At 39.0% G+C, this 15,866-nt stretch overlaps 1 protein-coding gene across 3 annotated transcripts in view; it reads left to right on the top strand.

Moving 5' to 3' along the window:
- Nucleotides 1-14,564, top strand: part of NELL1 (neural EGFL like 1) — a 290,337-nt gene extending 275,773 nt beyond the window's left edge. For all 3 annotated transcript variants that reach the window (XM_026850770.1, XM_026850769.1, XM_026850768.1), the window contains 4 exons: nt 3,479-3,672; nt 9,170-9,346; nt 11,074-11,298; nt 12,567-14,564. In XM_026850770.1, the coding sequence (XP_026706571.1) occupies nt 3,479-3,672; nt 9,170-9,346; nt 11,074-11,298; nt 12,567-12,617 (647 nt within the window). In that variant the 3' untranslated portion in view covers nt 12,618-14,564. The remainder of the gene's footprint in view (nt 1-3,478; nt 3,673-9,169; nt 9,347-11,073; nt 11,299-12,566) is intronic.
- The last annotated feature ends 1,302 nt before the right edge of the window (nt 14,565-15,866 follow it).

Below are 15,866 nucleotides of genomic sequence, written 5' to 3'. Positions count from 1 at the left end.
TTGACAGAATACATGAAAAAACTGATCCCCCCCAAAGTCAAGACAGAGATCTTGTGTTATATATAGGGAAGGACTATGGAGTCTCCTTGCTATACATGTGCACTTGTCCATTGTTATTTGAAGTTGCTTGATTTATAAATGAATATTTCCTCTTCTTCCTACCCAGTGTTGTTATAATGGGAACTAAAGTTTATGTACAGTTTTGCTTTGCCCATCATTAAACGTTCTGGTTTTGGGCCTGCATCTTCAGTGGAAAAGCAAGTGAAACCTGATGGGAGTGTGGGGAATTTGAGCTGAGCAAGGATTTGAATAATATCAAAATAATCTATATGCAAGAGTTTTATCATACAGTTTTCATATTCATTAGAAGATTGGATTGGACATGTTCAGAATTTTAAGCTAGGCTAATTTTTCAACACCTAAGTAGACATCGATTCTAGTTGTTAAGAGAAATTTCATACTAAATATAAGTATTTTCTTCCATGTCTTGAATAGCCATCTACATACTGTTCTCATGTCCATTTGAGCAAGTTCATTTATCTCCATTGAACTGAAGCACTTTCTTAAACTACTGGGAGCTAACAATTCAGGATCATTTTTTTTTGATTTTTTCCTTCCCCAGACCCTTCTGAATCTGGTTTAGGGCTGAAAGAGTGAAAGGAACAAAACCATGTTATGCTTATAAATTCTTTTCCTCAAGTTACTGGGAACATTGGCTGTTTGTTCTGACTTTTAGAAATGCAATCAGTGACAAGAAAAAACTGCCAAAGGGATGTTCTCAGAAAATTAGCTCTATTAAAAGTTGAGCTGGAAATGAGTGCGGTGTCCAAGCCTTTTATATTTGATTAATGACTAAAAATTTTAAATAATAAATGCCATAAAATAATAAGAAACCATAATTTGAATAAAGAACAAAAAAAAAAAAAGAGCAAACTGAGTAGCAATTAGGAATTTATGTTCATGCTATGTTACTAAGCATTGCTTGATTGGCTTCTTTGTCAGGAATGTCCCATTTACCAGTTTGGGCCACTCTTAATGGGGACATCCTTTTTATGCATGCTGGAGAACAGCCGTAGCAGTACGTAAATAGGATATTCTTCCCTTTTGGATATGTATAACAGATTAAGTTGGCTTTGTGCAGTGTGAACAGGTCTGTACTATGGAGAATATGAATAATGTTAGTTTCTATAATTGCTAACATCTGGCTTTCCATAAATCTGTTAAATTACATGGAAACAGAATTAGATTTCTGTGTCATAAGTAAAGCAATTACATGGAACTCTGTAGGCAATATGGATTTATATTCATCTGTGAAATCCTTTTAGTTTTGAACTGTGAAAGCAACCCTTCTAATCTGCACCGTGATCCCTCTGCATCCTATGTATATATGCTATTCAAGGAGCCCTTAATATGCTGGGGAAGAGAATATTGACAACGCTTGGTGAAATCACCAAAGACAAAGGGAACGTTTCATTTATACCTTTGTCTTCAGCATAAAATACAGGTCAAAGTCTACTGAAAGGAGAATGGGATATTTTAAAGAATATTTTAAGTCTTGCAGTAGCTCTTTGGATATAATTCATTTCATACCAGTTCATTCATACCTCTCTTCCTGTCACTCTTCATGGTTTTTACCTCCTGTGATACTCTGACACTTGCTAAACAACGAACTACAAATTTGAATTTCTCTTAGCGCAGTGCCTTTTACATCACCGATAGTGGACCTTTCAGGTGCCCAGTTAGTGCTAAGCTATGCATTAGGGCAATAGGTTTTTTGGCAATTAAGACTGTCAGGGCAGCAAAGCACCCCCTTTTTAGGGAAGTCTGAGCAACAGGCAATTGAATTGTGGAACCAGACCACTGGGAACATCTCTGACAAAGGGCTAGCCCGCACGTTAGCCCAGGAGTGAAGCCCTTCTGCAGTGTAATCGCCTCCAGCTTGCCCTTGGATCTATAAGCAGAAGGAACCACTATTTTTCTGGTAGCGCAGGCCCCTGACTCGGTTGTGCAGGTTGATTTTGCAGTTGGTCAAATCCAAGGGCACTACCATATTTCCACTCAGTCCTGGACTGTTTATTAGTAGAAATCAGGAATTTTACTAACCAGGTCAGGGTGAATTTAGTGTTTTGATTCTTATAGAATGTCCTTCATCAGATTGAGAGAATTTATGTCTTTTTAAAATGTGCCTTTCTGAGGAGATGACTTGTGAACCCATGGCACTTGTCCAAGAAGTAGGGCAACTGGCCATCACATTCCACCTAAATTAGACTTCAAGTAATTTGGGGGTGGGGGGTGAATTATATTGAATTTCAAGTTTTTTGTTTTAGAGAGGAATTAAAAGTACTTTTGGGTAGTATTGAACATTTATACATTTCACACTAGCAACAAGGTCATTTTAAATAGTAAGTGTGAGGGATCTTCCTTGTAATTTCTGAATTCATATGATAGTATTCTGGAATTTTAATGATAGAAACCATCACATACTTCTGAAGGTTTTTCTTCTTCAGCCTTCCTCCCCCTGTTGCTTACAGTTTTCATTGTTCATGTTGGAACAAGAGAGACCCACCAGTTTACTGGTATTTTATCTGGACAATCTGTCAATATGTTGTTTAAGAACAATCCAAAGTTATTTTCTGAAAGAAATACCTGTTTTTAACAATGTGATTAAAAATCTCATGGCTTTGCTGCAAGAAAAAGAATGCTGCATTAACTCCCTCGATAAATTCATATTGCATAATTATATTTTATCCTCCAAAAGCAATTTTAATGAGATACTGTAATTCAGTTTTCTCTAGTGTATAATGATTTTCTTTTGTTACTTATTTCTTTGTGTCATTGCTAAATCATACTTTTCCTGCACAATTTTGTTCTATGACTTTTTTTCCTGTATAAGGTGCCTCTGATTCCTTTATTTCCTTTTCTTTTTTCCTTTTTTTTTTTTTTTTTTTCCCCCCTCCCAATTCACTTACACATTCCAGCAATGGGAAAAGGATGCAATTGATTGCTTTTAGTACCGGAAAAGCTGATCATGCTAGGAACTTATGAAGAATAGTGCACTTCTATTTTGGTGTAAAACCCAGAACAGAGTGTGGTCTAATTGACAGAAAGTCATTCTGATTGTTCACTAGTTTCCAGTCCCTGGGAAATCACTGTACACCCTTGTCTGAAGGTTCAAGTTCATCACTGATGTACAGTTCCACTAGGTATGTCAGTCTCAGCACTTAGAATTAAGCCTGCTGGAGACAGCTTAAGAATTCTTTGTGGAATCAAAGCAAACACTGAAGAATAACCTATAAAAAAAAAGTGTGTTTAATGTTTAGCAAGTAAATATGGAAGATAGGCAAAGATATAGAAAGAAGCCACCCTCTTCCACCATCAAGGCAGGTGAACAATAATTACTTAATACAGAAATAAAGTTTGCCCTGTGGAAAAAAAAGGAAAAAAAAGTGCAAAGCATTATAAAACTGCTGTTTTGCAGATATTGATGAATGTGCCTTAAAGACCCACACCTGTTGGAACGATTCAGCCTGTGTGAACCTGGCAGGAGGGTTTGATTGCCTTTGTCCGTCCGGACCATCTTGCACTGGAGACTGTCCCCATGAAGGTGGCTTCAAGCGGAACGGGCAGGTGTGGACCCTGAGGGAGGACAGATGCTCCGTTTGTTCCTGCAAGGTGAGATCCAGCTGGTCTGGGTTTCAGGAGTCCTTTAGTTCTCTGGGCTCGTGTCAGAAACCCAGTATTGCAGTGGCACTTGTGTTGGCAAAAATACTAGCCTAAGCCCAAGGCACTGAGGCAAAAGGTAAGCTCTGCTGTGGGCGCTGAAGCTGTGATGGGGAAATTCTTCTGAGAAGTAATATTTTTTTCTTATTTTGCGCAACCGCAGACACAGCTGAATAATGGCTAACCCTGCTGAGCTTCTACCATGTCACCCTGTGTGCCGGAGCTACTCAGAGCGTGCCTTGATGAGGGTCTTGCATTACTCTTTGACACCACGTGCAGGCGATTAGCACACTTAATGGCAATGTTGAAAACTATTTTCAATTTCTCTTTCACATGAATATGCATTTCTCAGGACCAGTACTGTAGTCAGACATCTTCTGTTGGTGGTGTTTCCCGTTACTTGGAATACAGGTGAATTAACTGGCCGAGCAGGAAGACCTGAGCATGAGTCAAAGGTTAGAGGACCTAGCAGCAGGCACTTAATTTCATCAAGTGAAGAATGGTGAAGGCCAGCTTTCTCTTCCTTATCCCACCTCCGCTATGTTGGCAGCTCTCCCACTTGAGCAGTGCAGCACTCTGCACCTTTGGAGTCAACAGGTGTCGTATAAGTAGATCTACCTTAGAGTTAACACTTAGATCAGATTTTGGTTTTTCCCCCTAGAAATTATTAGTTATCAATTATCTGAGTATGGTGATCAAGTTAAAAGAATATTTGACTCTGCTCTCTTAATTTTCACTAGGTAAAAGAGGAATGCTGTCACTGAAATTAGAAGAATTTTTAAAATGCACCAATCTGAGAAATGGTTGGTCTTTGATGGCCACTTTGACCTGTTGCATTCATAGCACTGGTAAAGCTGTCCTTAGACACAGCAGAACACTATTGGCCCTTGTGTAAGTGTATGTAAAATGAGATTTTGGCCACTGTGAAAAGGTGAATGTAGGGCGTGAGAATTGACCTATCAGTCCCCATGTCTCAGTGCTTATGAGCCAGAGATACATTAGAGAGTTTGAGAGGGACAAGGGGGAAGAGTTGTTTTGAAGTTAGGAGAGCCTGAAAGCCTCATCATTTCTGTATTGCAGTAGTATAGCAGAAGGGAAATTAAGACTTTAGAGTGAATAGAACCCACAAAGTACACTGCTGTTTTGGGCTCAAAAGGGAATATGTTCTTGTTAGTTGCTATATTTTTTACTTCAAGTAGCCTCAAGCTCCCTAAAACTCCTCCCTTCAGAAGCTGAAGTATACAACTCCACTGAATATATATTAAGCTTTTATTGTAATCTTGGGGAACTGGCTGGCTTATGAAGGGATTTCCAGTCAATAGAATAAACAGTTTAATATATGTGAAGACATCTGGTCTGCCTTTGCAGAATTATAACTATTAGTATTCCCATTTTAGATTGCTTGTAATTTGTTTTATTTGCCATTTCTCACTGCACTTATTTCTTATGTTGAATGGTCTTATTAGTATATGAAAATATACAAAATTATTAACTAGTACATAGATATTTTAAACTAAGCCCGGCAGTGTTTGTTGCTATGACTCTTCCTTTATATCTTCTTCACTTTCCAGTTTTTTCCTCTGTGAATTAACATTTGCATTTAATTTCATTCCAGTAGCTAGCTGTCTCAAGAGCCAAATTCTTGTCTGTAGAACAGGGAAAACAGGGAGAACTCCTTCTCTATCATATCCCAGTCAGAACATAAAGTCTTTCCTCAGTGTTTATTGAAATATGTTATTGAAACTTACTGCTATAAACCGTGGCTTCCAATGCACCAGACTACTTCTCAAACCTGCTGCAGGGCTCTATCCTTTTCATGCCATTGCATGGACCTGCTTGACCTTTTTGCAGCCTGCTCAGTTTTCAGTGAGGAAAAGGGCAGAGTGTAACTAAATCACCCCTTATACTTCTTACTCAAGCTTTGAAATGATCCTACTCACTTGTTTTGTCTAAGAGATAAATCAGCATTTCAGATTTAAAATAATGTGTTTTCTCCTGGCTTTTCTTTTGTTATGGTTATTTTAGGAAAGGTCAGATGGATGTATTTTGTGAATTGGCTGAAACACATAGATCCCATCTTGAAAAGATTTAAACTTACAATCTGGTGCAAAGGAGATTAAATACCTGACTTAACCTTACTTAATGAACTTCAGAGTTATTTGTGGAGTAGGATACTCTGTACTATGGAAAATTATGTTACTTCAGTTATGTCAAGAAGCAGAGTGTTAATATTGAAGCACAGGGTATCATTTCAGTATTTCATCAGACCCAGTCTCTTCATACCATCCTTGTTCACCTGAATGAATATAAAGTTTACATAAACATAAATTCTCAAAACTAGAAATTAATATATAGTACCTTAAGTATATTTGATGTGCATTCTACAGGCATGTTCCTGAATTCTTGTGAATTTACTACACAATCAAATTTAAAACTGGTAGAAATTTGAAGGGGAGTGGGGAGCTGTTGCTCTCTCCCATGAGAAAACTAAGCCTGACTGTACAGTCTGGCTATATCTGGGCTTTTGAGTCTGTCCTCTGATTAAGACAACACTCCATTCCTTGTATGAAAAAAGCCTTGGGGGGTAAGCACAGTGCTGGGAACAGGGGGATGTGCCAAGGTGAAGTGTGTTCCTGAGGGTGAGAACAGTTTGATGGTTTGGTTTCTGCAGGGTCTGATTTCTGTCCAAATTGGCTTTGGGACTCTGTGGAAACTTGAGTTACCCTTTACAGCGATTCCCTTGTGGGCCAGTTTTTCCTTTGGTAAGAACAATTTTGTGTTCGTACCACTGATGCTTATGAAGCATGTAGAACAGATTCAGTGAGGAAGCTGGGGAGGGAGAGGTACTAATAAGATGCTATACGTTATTACCCAACAAAAGAAAATAAGTTGTTTTCTCTGTATTTCTCAACTTTTGATCTATTTCTCAATGCTACTGTAGAGCTGCAAAGATGCAAGTGAGATGTTGTAGGTTAAGAGGCTTTGTGTCACTGCAGTGTAGGGATAAAAATGTTTTTTGAAAGGCTAATGAACTAATGAGCTTGTAGATAAAACATAGATGCTTAAAGAATAAAGAGAGTAGCAGTGTATTACGATTACCAAAAGGTCTCTGGCAAAATAATCAGGCTTTGTCAGTGTTCTGAAATACAGAGAGCAAAGGCAACCTAAAAGGTTAGCTGCTCCCCAGAGGTAACAGCCACGGGAGCTCAGAGAATCACGGAACTACCAGCACTGTCACCTGCTGAACGGGGAATTTGAAAACTCATCCTGAAAGCTTGGAAGCCGAATTGGAACTAAGCAGACAGGTTATTGTTCGGCATTATTAATCAGCGCTCCATTATGGAGAGGAGAGGGACTGCCCTTGTTGTGGGTGTGGGTTGCCCGGCCGCCTGGCACAAGCCCGCGTGCCTGGAGCTGGTCCTGGTCAGCCTGGCATCGCTCCTGGGCTGAGCTGCTGCTCCATGTCTGCCCTCAGCCGGGCGTGGAGGATGGCTGTGCTTTCCCACCTGCAAGGATGGAGGCTGAGTTATACTTTTCCATGAGGGAAGGCTTTTGGCTCTCTTCCTTTGCCACATTCTGAAAGAGGGGGGTATGATTTCTTGCTTTGTTTTTTTGTGGAAAGGGTTTATTCCCAGCATTGCATCTGGACCTGGCTGGAACTGTGGCTGAGGAAACAGGCCACTGCCAGTCGTCTTTACCTTAGGATTTACTCAAACTGCTGAGTAAGGAAGTAAAGTTTGTTTTTCCTTCTACCACAGCTAAAGCAGCAAGCTAGCCACAAGCACAAGTAATTAATTATCTCAATTTGATGCAAAACTGAATATAGGCTGTAGGGCAACCTCGTCCTATGCCCTGTGGTTGGAAAAAGCAGTTCAGATCCATGTTAACCTAGCAGGTTTGCTACATTTCCACAAGCTTTCCTTGTTAGGCATAAGAAAACATTTTAATTATTCTTACAATAGAAAGTAATAATCTAATCAATTCAAAGCTGTGATGAAATGCAGCAGTGACAGTGACTGACGTGGGTATTGTGATTCCCCAATGCTGATTTTGTACGTGTTGCACTGTGGCCAGGACTGTTTTTTCTCAAAACCAAGAGCCAAGCACATATTTCTACATCAAAGCATAAACAAAACGACCACCCATGCTACATGCTGTGGTTATGGCTATTTTGTCTCGCTGTGGAAAAGACATCCTGGGCTGCTGTCACTCTTTTTAGTAATCGCTTTTTAAAAGGAGGAGAGGAAATAAATTCCCTTGCTTTGATAGGTTTCCCTTTATTTGATGGCAATGTAAAGTTTTTTCTCCTTCTTACATCAGATACAGGTTTGCACACTCAGAACAAGGTTCTGTTGAGAACATGGAAAAACTGCAATAAGATGAGTGGAATTGTTTGAGGAGTTGCAGTTGTGAGCCAGAGCAGAATATAGCTTTGTTCCTCTCACAGTTCTGCCTTCCAACTGGCTGCAGGGGACACTTTGCTTATGGACTAATCCAGTAACTCACACTGAACTCAAAAAAAGTTCATGAAAAAACTTTTCAATAATGTCCTCATGGTTAACAGTGATTTCAGGTCCCAGTCTACATGTGGCATATCAGTATGTTGGCTCACCTACAGTAAGGGGTATAATTTCAAACACGATAGTCCATCTAATTTTTCTAACTGGAATTGAAATAGATTGGGTTTCCTAAGATGCAAAGAGAATGTATGCTTTATCTTTATATGCAGAAGCAATTCTTCTGTTTATCTCAAACAGTTCTGTTTAATGGTCTTTAATAAAATGAGCCGTCCAATACTGTAAGCAAATATTTAGCAAAGTCATATTTTTGGAGAGCCTGTGGAATACGGGCCCTCTTTCATACATGAACTGAATTACAATGGATGTTGATACATCCATTTAGCTTTAAGCTGATGTATTGTAGGACCAGATGTGGAACAGAACCAGTGGTGAATTCAAAGTGAAGAATGATTAGTGCTATTGTGATCCTGTGAAGTACAAGGGACCACCTTAATAACTTCAATTTATTTATTCAAGTTATTTTCTTCCCAGTGATACATTCAGTCAAAAGAGTGCTAAACAAATACTATATGTATTAAAGTGGCAACTGCTTGAAGAGTTTGTTGATGTAACCAATGAGATATGAAATTGCTTCACTGTATTTCTTCTGAGATACTGATTTCTTTTAAATTCAATTAGCTGGAGACGGGAAAACAGTCTTCTCAGATTCAGACAGTGTTGGATCCACGCACTGACACAAATTGGGACAATACTGGTATTTGAGGTATTACTCACAGCTGGCAGGATCCAGTCCTTGTTGCAGTAACATTGAATACACTAATATTTCCTGATATGCCGAAGACGTGCCCCTTGATATGCTTCCCCTGTGACCTTATCTGGGTTGCTGTCTGGCAGTTTGTGGTTGACATCAGGGCAATGTGTCCTCGCAGGATGGGAGGATTTTCTGCCGGAGGACAGCCTGCGACTGCAAGAACCCCAGCGCTGATCTCTTCTGCTGCCCGGAGTGTGACACCCGTGTCACCAGCCAGTGCCTCGACCAAACTGGGCACAAGCTCTACCACAGTGGGGACAACTGGACCTACAGCTGCCAGCAGTGCCGCTGCCTGGTATGGGTAAAGCGTTTCGGGTGGGAGCAAGAATAGTAAGGATTCTGATTTTTAACAAAGCATACCTGGAAGCAGGCGCTTGGCTCCCTCTTCACCTGCTTTTTCAGACTGGGAATGATGATAAAGCACTTAAGAAAGCACCAGAGAACTGAAAGCTACACCGTCTGTTTTCCTCTCACTGTTGAATAAGTAGGTCTAATGAACAAAATGAAAAGCTTGACAAAAGCTTGGAAACCTTGGCACTGTATTAACTTTAGCGTTAGGCTACTTTTGAGAACTTTTATAAGGGCATCTGATCTTTAAATGACCTTTTACATTTTTTTTTCACATGATAGATTTGGTTGGAGGAGTTTCAGCTTTTAATTACATTAGCTGGTGTAGCTGTCTTATCAAAATGGACAATGCAGTTCTTCTTTTTTCATTCAGCAAATGCTGGAAAAATGGAGTGCCAGTGCCATGTGCTGAATTAGCAAAAAATAACCAAAAAAGAAGATTAAAGAAAACCAAAATTACTAGACAAACATACAGTATAAAAAACCATTTATTTCCTCATTAGGCACTGTAGATTATTGCCCTAAAGCTTTAAGTTTTGCGTAGATATACTAATTAGGGCAGCAATAAACTTCATTAAAATGATCAGTTTTCCATTTATAGCTGTCTGTGTAACATAGTCTTTATATATAATATTAATCAAGAGGTGTCTGAGAATCAGGAAACAAATTACATTCAAAGCTAAGTTCTCATTAAGAGATAGTAATCCATAATGTACAGCAGTAAGTATTCTATTTTGTATTCTCCTAATTTTTTTTTAAATGTTTGCAAAAGAACAGCAAGAAAAGTTTGCAGCCAGCGACAACAGCAAGTCGTAGATGTGACATCTGTTACAAGGGATACCGAGTTTGTGGCTAGCAGTTCTTTGCCCAATATTATGCTCAGGTTAACATACAGAGCTAAAAGACAGCATTGCTCTAGATCAGTGCTACATGTATGGTTCTGTGCAGTGTGTGTTGTTATCAACATCTGAAGTGCTTACAGAGCAGCGTCGTGCAAGTTACTGGAGCCCTTCACAGATGTAGACACACACAGCAATGCTCTATGGAAGTGACCTGATGATTCTTCTCCATGTTTCCATCTACTAAACTGATATTTTTTTTTTAAAAAAGGTAAATCGTAAAATAAAATGACTCAGTGGAACATAACTGGTATTGCTGTAACAATTCCTTTAGGAATTGCTAATAAAATCAATTTTGGCTGTTGCTAGTTAGATCAATGTTCAATGCTTCCCGAACGTACCAACCTACATCTATCTGCAGTGTTAATTTTCTGTTTAAACAGTTGCTGTGATCCCGCAGAGACGTGTATGTGACCAGGTGTTGAAAGAGTGCGTGAGTCTGCAAGGTGATCGCTGCAAAAATTGCAGTTTATGGAAAATATTGAAACCCAGTAACTAATGGTGCCTTTAAAAACCCTAGAGAACTCAAGTTCCCCTGCTACAATGGTGACAACAGTGTTAAGACAAGAAACAACCAATTGATAGCCTGCTACGTTTAGGAAACTTCAGCTCAATATTCAAACATGCATTTATATGACCAAGCAAACTGAGACCTGATCCGTTAAGTTAATTTCAATTTTAGCAAAATAAAACTTTTCCACTCAACAGGATGCAAAGTTTCTTGGTAGCTAATAAATGCCAATAAATTCAATGAGCTTTGCTTCAATTTTTACAGGAAGGAGAGGTGGATTGTTGGCCTCTTCTGTGCCCGAATTTAAACTGCGAGTACACAGCCATCTCAGAAGGAGAGTGCTGTCCCCACTGTGTCAGTGACCCCTGTCTGGCTGACAACATCACCTATGACATCAGGAAAACCTGTCTAGATGGCTATGGAATGACAAGGCTTAGCGGTGCTGTATGGACAATGGTGGGATCTCCTTGTACAACCTGCAAGTGCAAGGTACGGTGGGCAAGGTAGAATGGTAAATGGAAATGTACGTTGCTGCATGAAACCAGGGCTGCTTTCTGCCCCTGGAAGCTCACGTTCAGAGCTCGGGAAAGTCAATGAGACCCGAGGGCAGAAGCCTGCAGAAAACTCCCACCTTTTGTGTTTTGTAGGGTGGAAATAAAAAACAATCCTGTGCTTGTTGAAAATGTTGAGTGCAGATATGTAATATCCTAGTCCAACTTTCAGACTTTCTGTTGGAGAGCCCTTCAGGCCTTCTCAGTATGAATCTAGGCTAATATTTTAATAATTGCCTAAATGTGGATGTTCAAGAATATGTGTGTTACAGAGCCAGTAAGCAGAGGCAAAAACAGTAATAAAAGTTTCACTAGCAAATACACAAGTAGAAACGCATTGCAGCTCAGAGATGAAGGCACTCATGCAACAGAAGTAGGGAGGGAATGTCACAGTTTCTGTTCCCTGGTCTCATCAAGATGTATTTAATCCAATGGCTCTAGTGCAATCCGTCTCCCTTGCTCCGTGTGGTGATGACCCCACTGCGCTAATATCAGAATTATGAAAATGTTGGTTTGGGTTATATCAAATGTTCTTCTGTTCACTGTGGGAAACCAAACTGATGCTTCAGGGCTTTAAATTATTGAATGTAGCTTTTCTACCATTCTTTAGAGTTTTTCTTATTCGTTTGTGTTGGATTTTTAAAAAAGGAAAAAAAAAATTCTCTTTTGGGGTTTCGATGATTGTTGTAGATTTTTAGTATATGAGATAGTTTTGTAAATGATGGGATGTTGCAGAAAGATATTTAACAGTCGATTAAACTCCAAAGCTGTGTGTTTTTCCTCCCATACCTACCTGCCACGAATCAGTAGTCTGAACTGTTGGCTTATTTCAGACTAACAGAAAGCTTCCCTACATGGGTGACATCAAAACTCTCTTCATTTAACTTTCTTGCATGGGAGAAAAATCCAGTCATCTCTGTTGCCATTGCTGCGTTGCATTTTATTATGGGGGACCACTAAGTCTTCCGCATCCAGGTTTCTGGTTCGTGTGTAGTTCAGGCTAGGTCAGTGCTATTTGGCAGAGTCAACCTCCTCAAAAAGCCTCTGTGCTTGGGACCGGTGAGGACACCTTGGGGTGATGGCTTAAGCAGATTACTGTACGCGGTAGATGTGTCAGAGATGCATCTGTCTGTGTGCCACCAACCCCATTGCTCTTTGTGACTTGTTCCGCGGAGGGGATTGACACCTGCTTGTTTGTCTGTGCAGAATGGGAACGTCTGCTGCTCGGTGGATTTAGAGTGTCTCAACAATAACTGACCTAGTCAGACCGGACTGTGCTGAGGGAGGAAAACTGATGAAGATTAACACCTGAAACGAAGTTGTATGCGTTGGCATTTTATACAACAGACAATTACCAAAGTCTCCACACGAGGAAGATGTTTGGGAGTTGCCTTTGGGACCTATCACTATGCTCATCCTTGCTAGCCTTGTCTGGGTGACTTACAGTACAGCGCATATCAGTCAATGGTTGTTAAAAGTTTTCAGTGTTGTAAATTACACACTTCTCCTGTCGAGACATTTGCAAATATGTTTGAATTATTTCATGGGTAAACTAATGCTGTATTTTTGTTTTACTTTGTGTATTGACAACATGATAGAATTCAGCTCTTCTTCCTTTGGATCTAGATTTTACAAATAAGACAGCCTGTTGTGATTTTGTCCCATGATATCACCTACTTAGTTCCAAGGTCCCTGTCAGATGTATTTATGAAAATATGTATGTATGTACAGTCAAATTGCATAGTACTTATATTTCACAGCTGTCCAACATTTTAAAGCATTCAGAAGTATATTTGATGGACAGAATGGAAGTAATCAAAATAAGACTGTCTTAAAAAATTTATAAAATTAAATGCCATGAACTTAATGAAATGGCAAAAAAAAAAAAAAAAAGCACTTTCTTCTCCAAACATGCGGAGCAGCAGCAAGACTCCTATAGAGAGAAATGGAACTAAAACCACATTCTACTGCCAGTTCAACACACATTCAGGAAAGAATCACTGGTCGTTGTCAGTACTCTGTTTTGCAAGAGAAACTAAACTGCAAGTGCTGGAAAAGAGTATAATCCCTCTGGATTGTGCAGTGATAAAACAGTCAGAGACCCTTAAAATGAGATAATTTAAATTGACTAGGTTAGAATTTGCTTTCAATTGTAAAATCATTGATGAGTTTGGAATTTTTCCTTTTTTGTATTTACAGTAATAATGATGTCTGCCTTCTCAGTTACTGCTACCATGACAAATTGTAGAAGTACCTGTACCAGCGACGTGCAGGACAGGAGACCTTAACACTTGGTAACTTTCATTACCCAGTTGACAGCTCAGAAGCAGATTTTTCTCTTTTCATACTTCATTGACATTCTGCAATATTTAGTTTTAAATTTACCATGGGCACAGCGTTGTTTAGTACCTAAGTTTAGATAGAAATACAGATTAAAACTCTTAACCCTATATCGAGGTTAGAGTTTAGATTCTCTTCAGCTGATGTCTTTTTTTTTTTTTTTTATGAGGCTAGAAAGTTTGTGGCATTAGAACAAGAATATATTTCTACAATGATGGCATCTACAGCTTAAACGTCACCTTTTTAATGTGCTGTTGTGTTTTGTTCTGCTCATTTGTGTAGTGTTTTTTGCTTTTTCTTTCTTTAATTAAACACACTGAGTATATGGAAAAGAGTGCAGAAATAAGTTTAGTGGCTACAGTTTGGAAAGTCTACATTTGTGAGTTTTTTGTAGTTTCATGCAGAAAATGTGAAACCGATTAATAAGAATGAAGTGTGACTATACAGTGAAAAAATTAGTCGTCTTTTAAATGAAGTACTACTATGTTTCTTATAAGGGGACAGTGGCAAAACAATATAAAAATTACTTGCAATCATTGAGACAACTTTATTCCCATTTTTTTAAACAAGATTTGTTTTATCTAACAGGTTTGTGTGGTAAAGTTAAATTTATTTTCTTAAAATGCCCCATCATTTTCAGCTACTAATGTATTGACTATATTTGCATTGCCCTAATGATTGTATAATAAGGGAAGCAGTTGTGTTTTATATGATACTCAAAGGGTGTTTGTAAATCATAATGTCAGCTCATTTTGTATATCACATTGTAAAACCCAATGGTAATTCAGTTGGATGAGATATCCAGTGGGCTGAGATATAAAGGGGAATGATTTAAAACTTGTGGGCATCTAAATAAACTCCTATGTACATATTGCTTTCCCTTAGTTTTATTAGCAGAGTTTTAAAACACTAATCGCTGTCCTTTCCAGACTTGAACTTGTGATGTTGCTTTAAAAAGAGAAAGAGTGTCTGCCTGGAGATGTAGCGCCAGAGTTGTAAGAAATACCCTGTTTATACTTACTGGGACAAAAGCATACGTTCTGCTCTGTCATACGCACCGATTTCGGAAGCTCTGTGAATGGGATGATAGACAGTGCGGCATCTGAAACCCATTCTTTCCCCATTTACCTTGTCGTAGTGAAGCCCTTTCCCAGGATGCTTTCTGGAAGCTCCAGACCTTGTTAGGATCATATTCAACGGGAGCAGAGAAGTTCACATTTTCCCCACCACACAGACCAATTTTCTTCCAGAACTCAAATGCAGATTGATTCAGTAAAACCCTTTCAGAGCATTTTATACAGCATTATGTGTCATTATCTCCAGAGTAATACAGCTTGAATTGTTTACACAGAGTCAAAATATTGACACAGACCTGTTTGTTTATGTTGCATTTTAAGCAGTTACCCTGACTGTGATGAACTTTTCCTTATGAAGCAATTTGATCACTAGGCACATCACATTTACCTTCAGAGTACTCAGAAGCCACAGCCTGAGCTCAAAGAGTACACCGAGGAGGAAAATTCAATTCACTATGTTCCTCTGTGACCAAGGTAAGAACTTTCAAAACCTCTTTCTTGATGAAATTCCCTATTCCCTATAAACCTATGGGCACTGCAGTGAAAATGCTGAAAAAAAATTATCAAGTTTATTACAGTAATTTCTGAAAAATCTCCCCTTTTGTTTGTGAGATGGACCTTCTCTCTGATGAGATGAGAACATATAAGATGAGAACAATAGCATTAATGTAAGGAGGACTACCAATATCACTTCTGTGAAAGGAAACTTGCTGCTAGTTAAGAGACTTGGTTGAAACTCTTGCTATAGGCAGTTGGATTTTTCTAGCTGTTTCTACTTACTTATCCTGTAAAGGAATATTTTCTCTGCATGTAACGCTTCTGATGACAAAAAATAAATGAGAAACAGAAAATTAAAATTCCAGCTCTGGTAAAATCTGTTTGCCACCTCCTTTTGGCAAAATGCTCAGCCTCATTACTAAACCAGAACACAGTATTGTGTCTTGTGAGGGAAGCGACTTCCCAGTTTTGCTCCCTTTTATATTTCCAAACTCACCTCCTGAGATAAAACAGGTGCTAATGTTCCTTTATACTGGCTCCTAGAGTCACGGACCACACTGAGCCATGACGGTTGCTATTAAAGGCCAAAGAA

The sequence above is a fragment of the Athene cunicularia genome, assembly GCF_003259725.1.
Source record: "Athene cunicularia isolate RWA chromosome 5 unlocalized genomic scaffold, athCun1 chr5_part3, whole genome shotgun sequence".
In the NCBI taxonomy this organism is placed as follows: Eukaryota; Metazoa; Chordata; class Aves; order Strigiformes; family Strigidae; genus Athene; species Athene cunicularia.
Note: the sequence above shows the minus strand (reverse complement) of the source record. Positions and strands in the feature narration are given on the sequence as shown.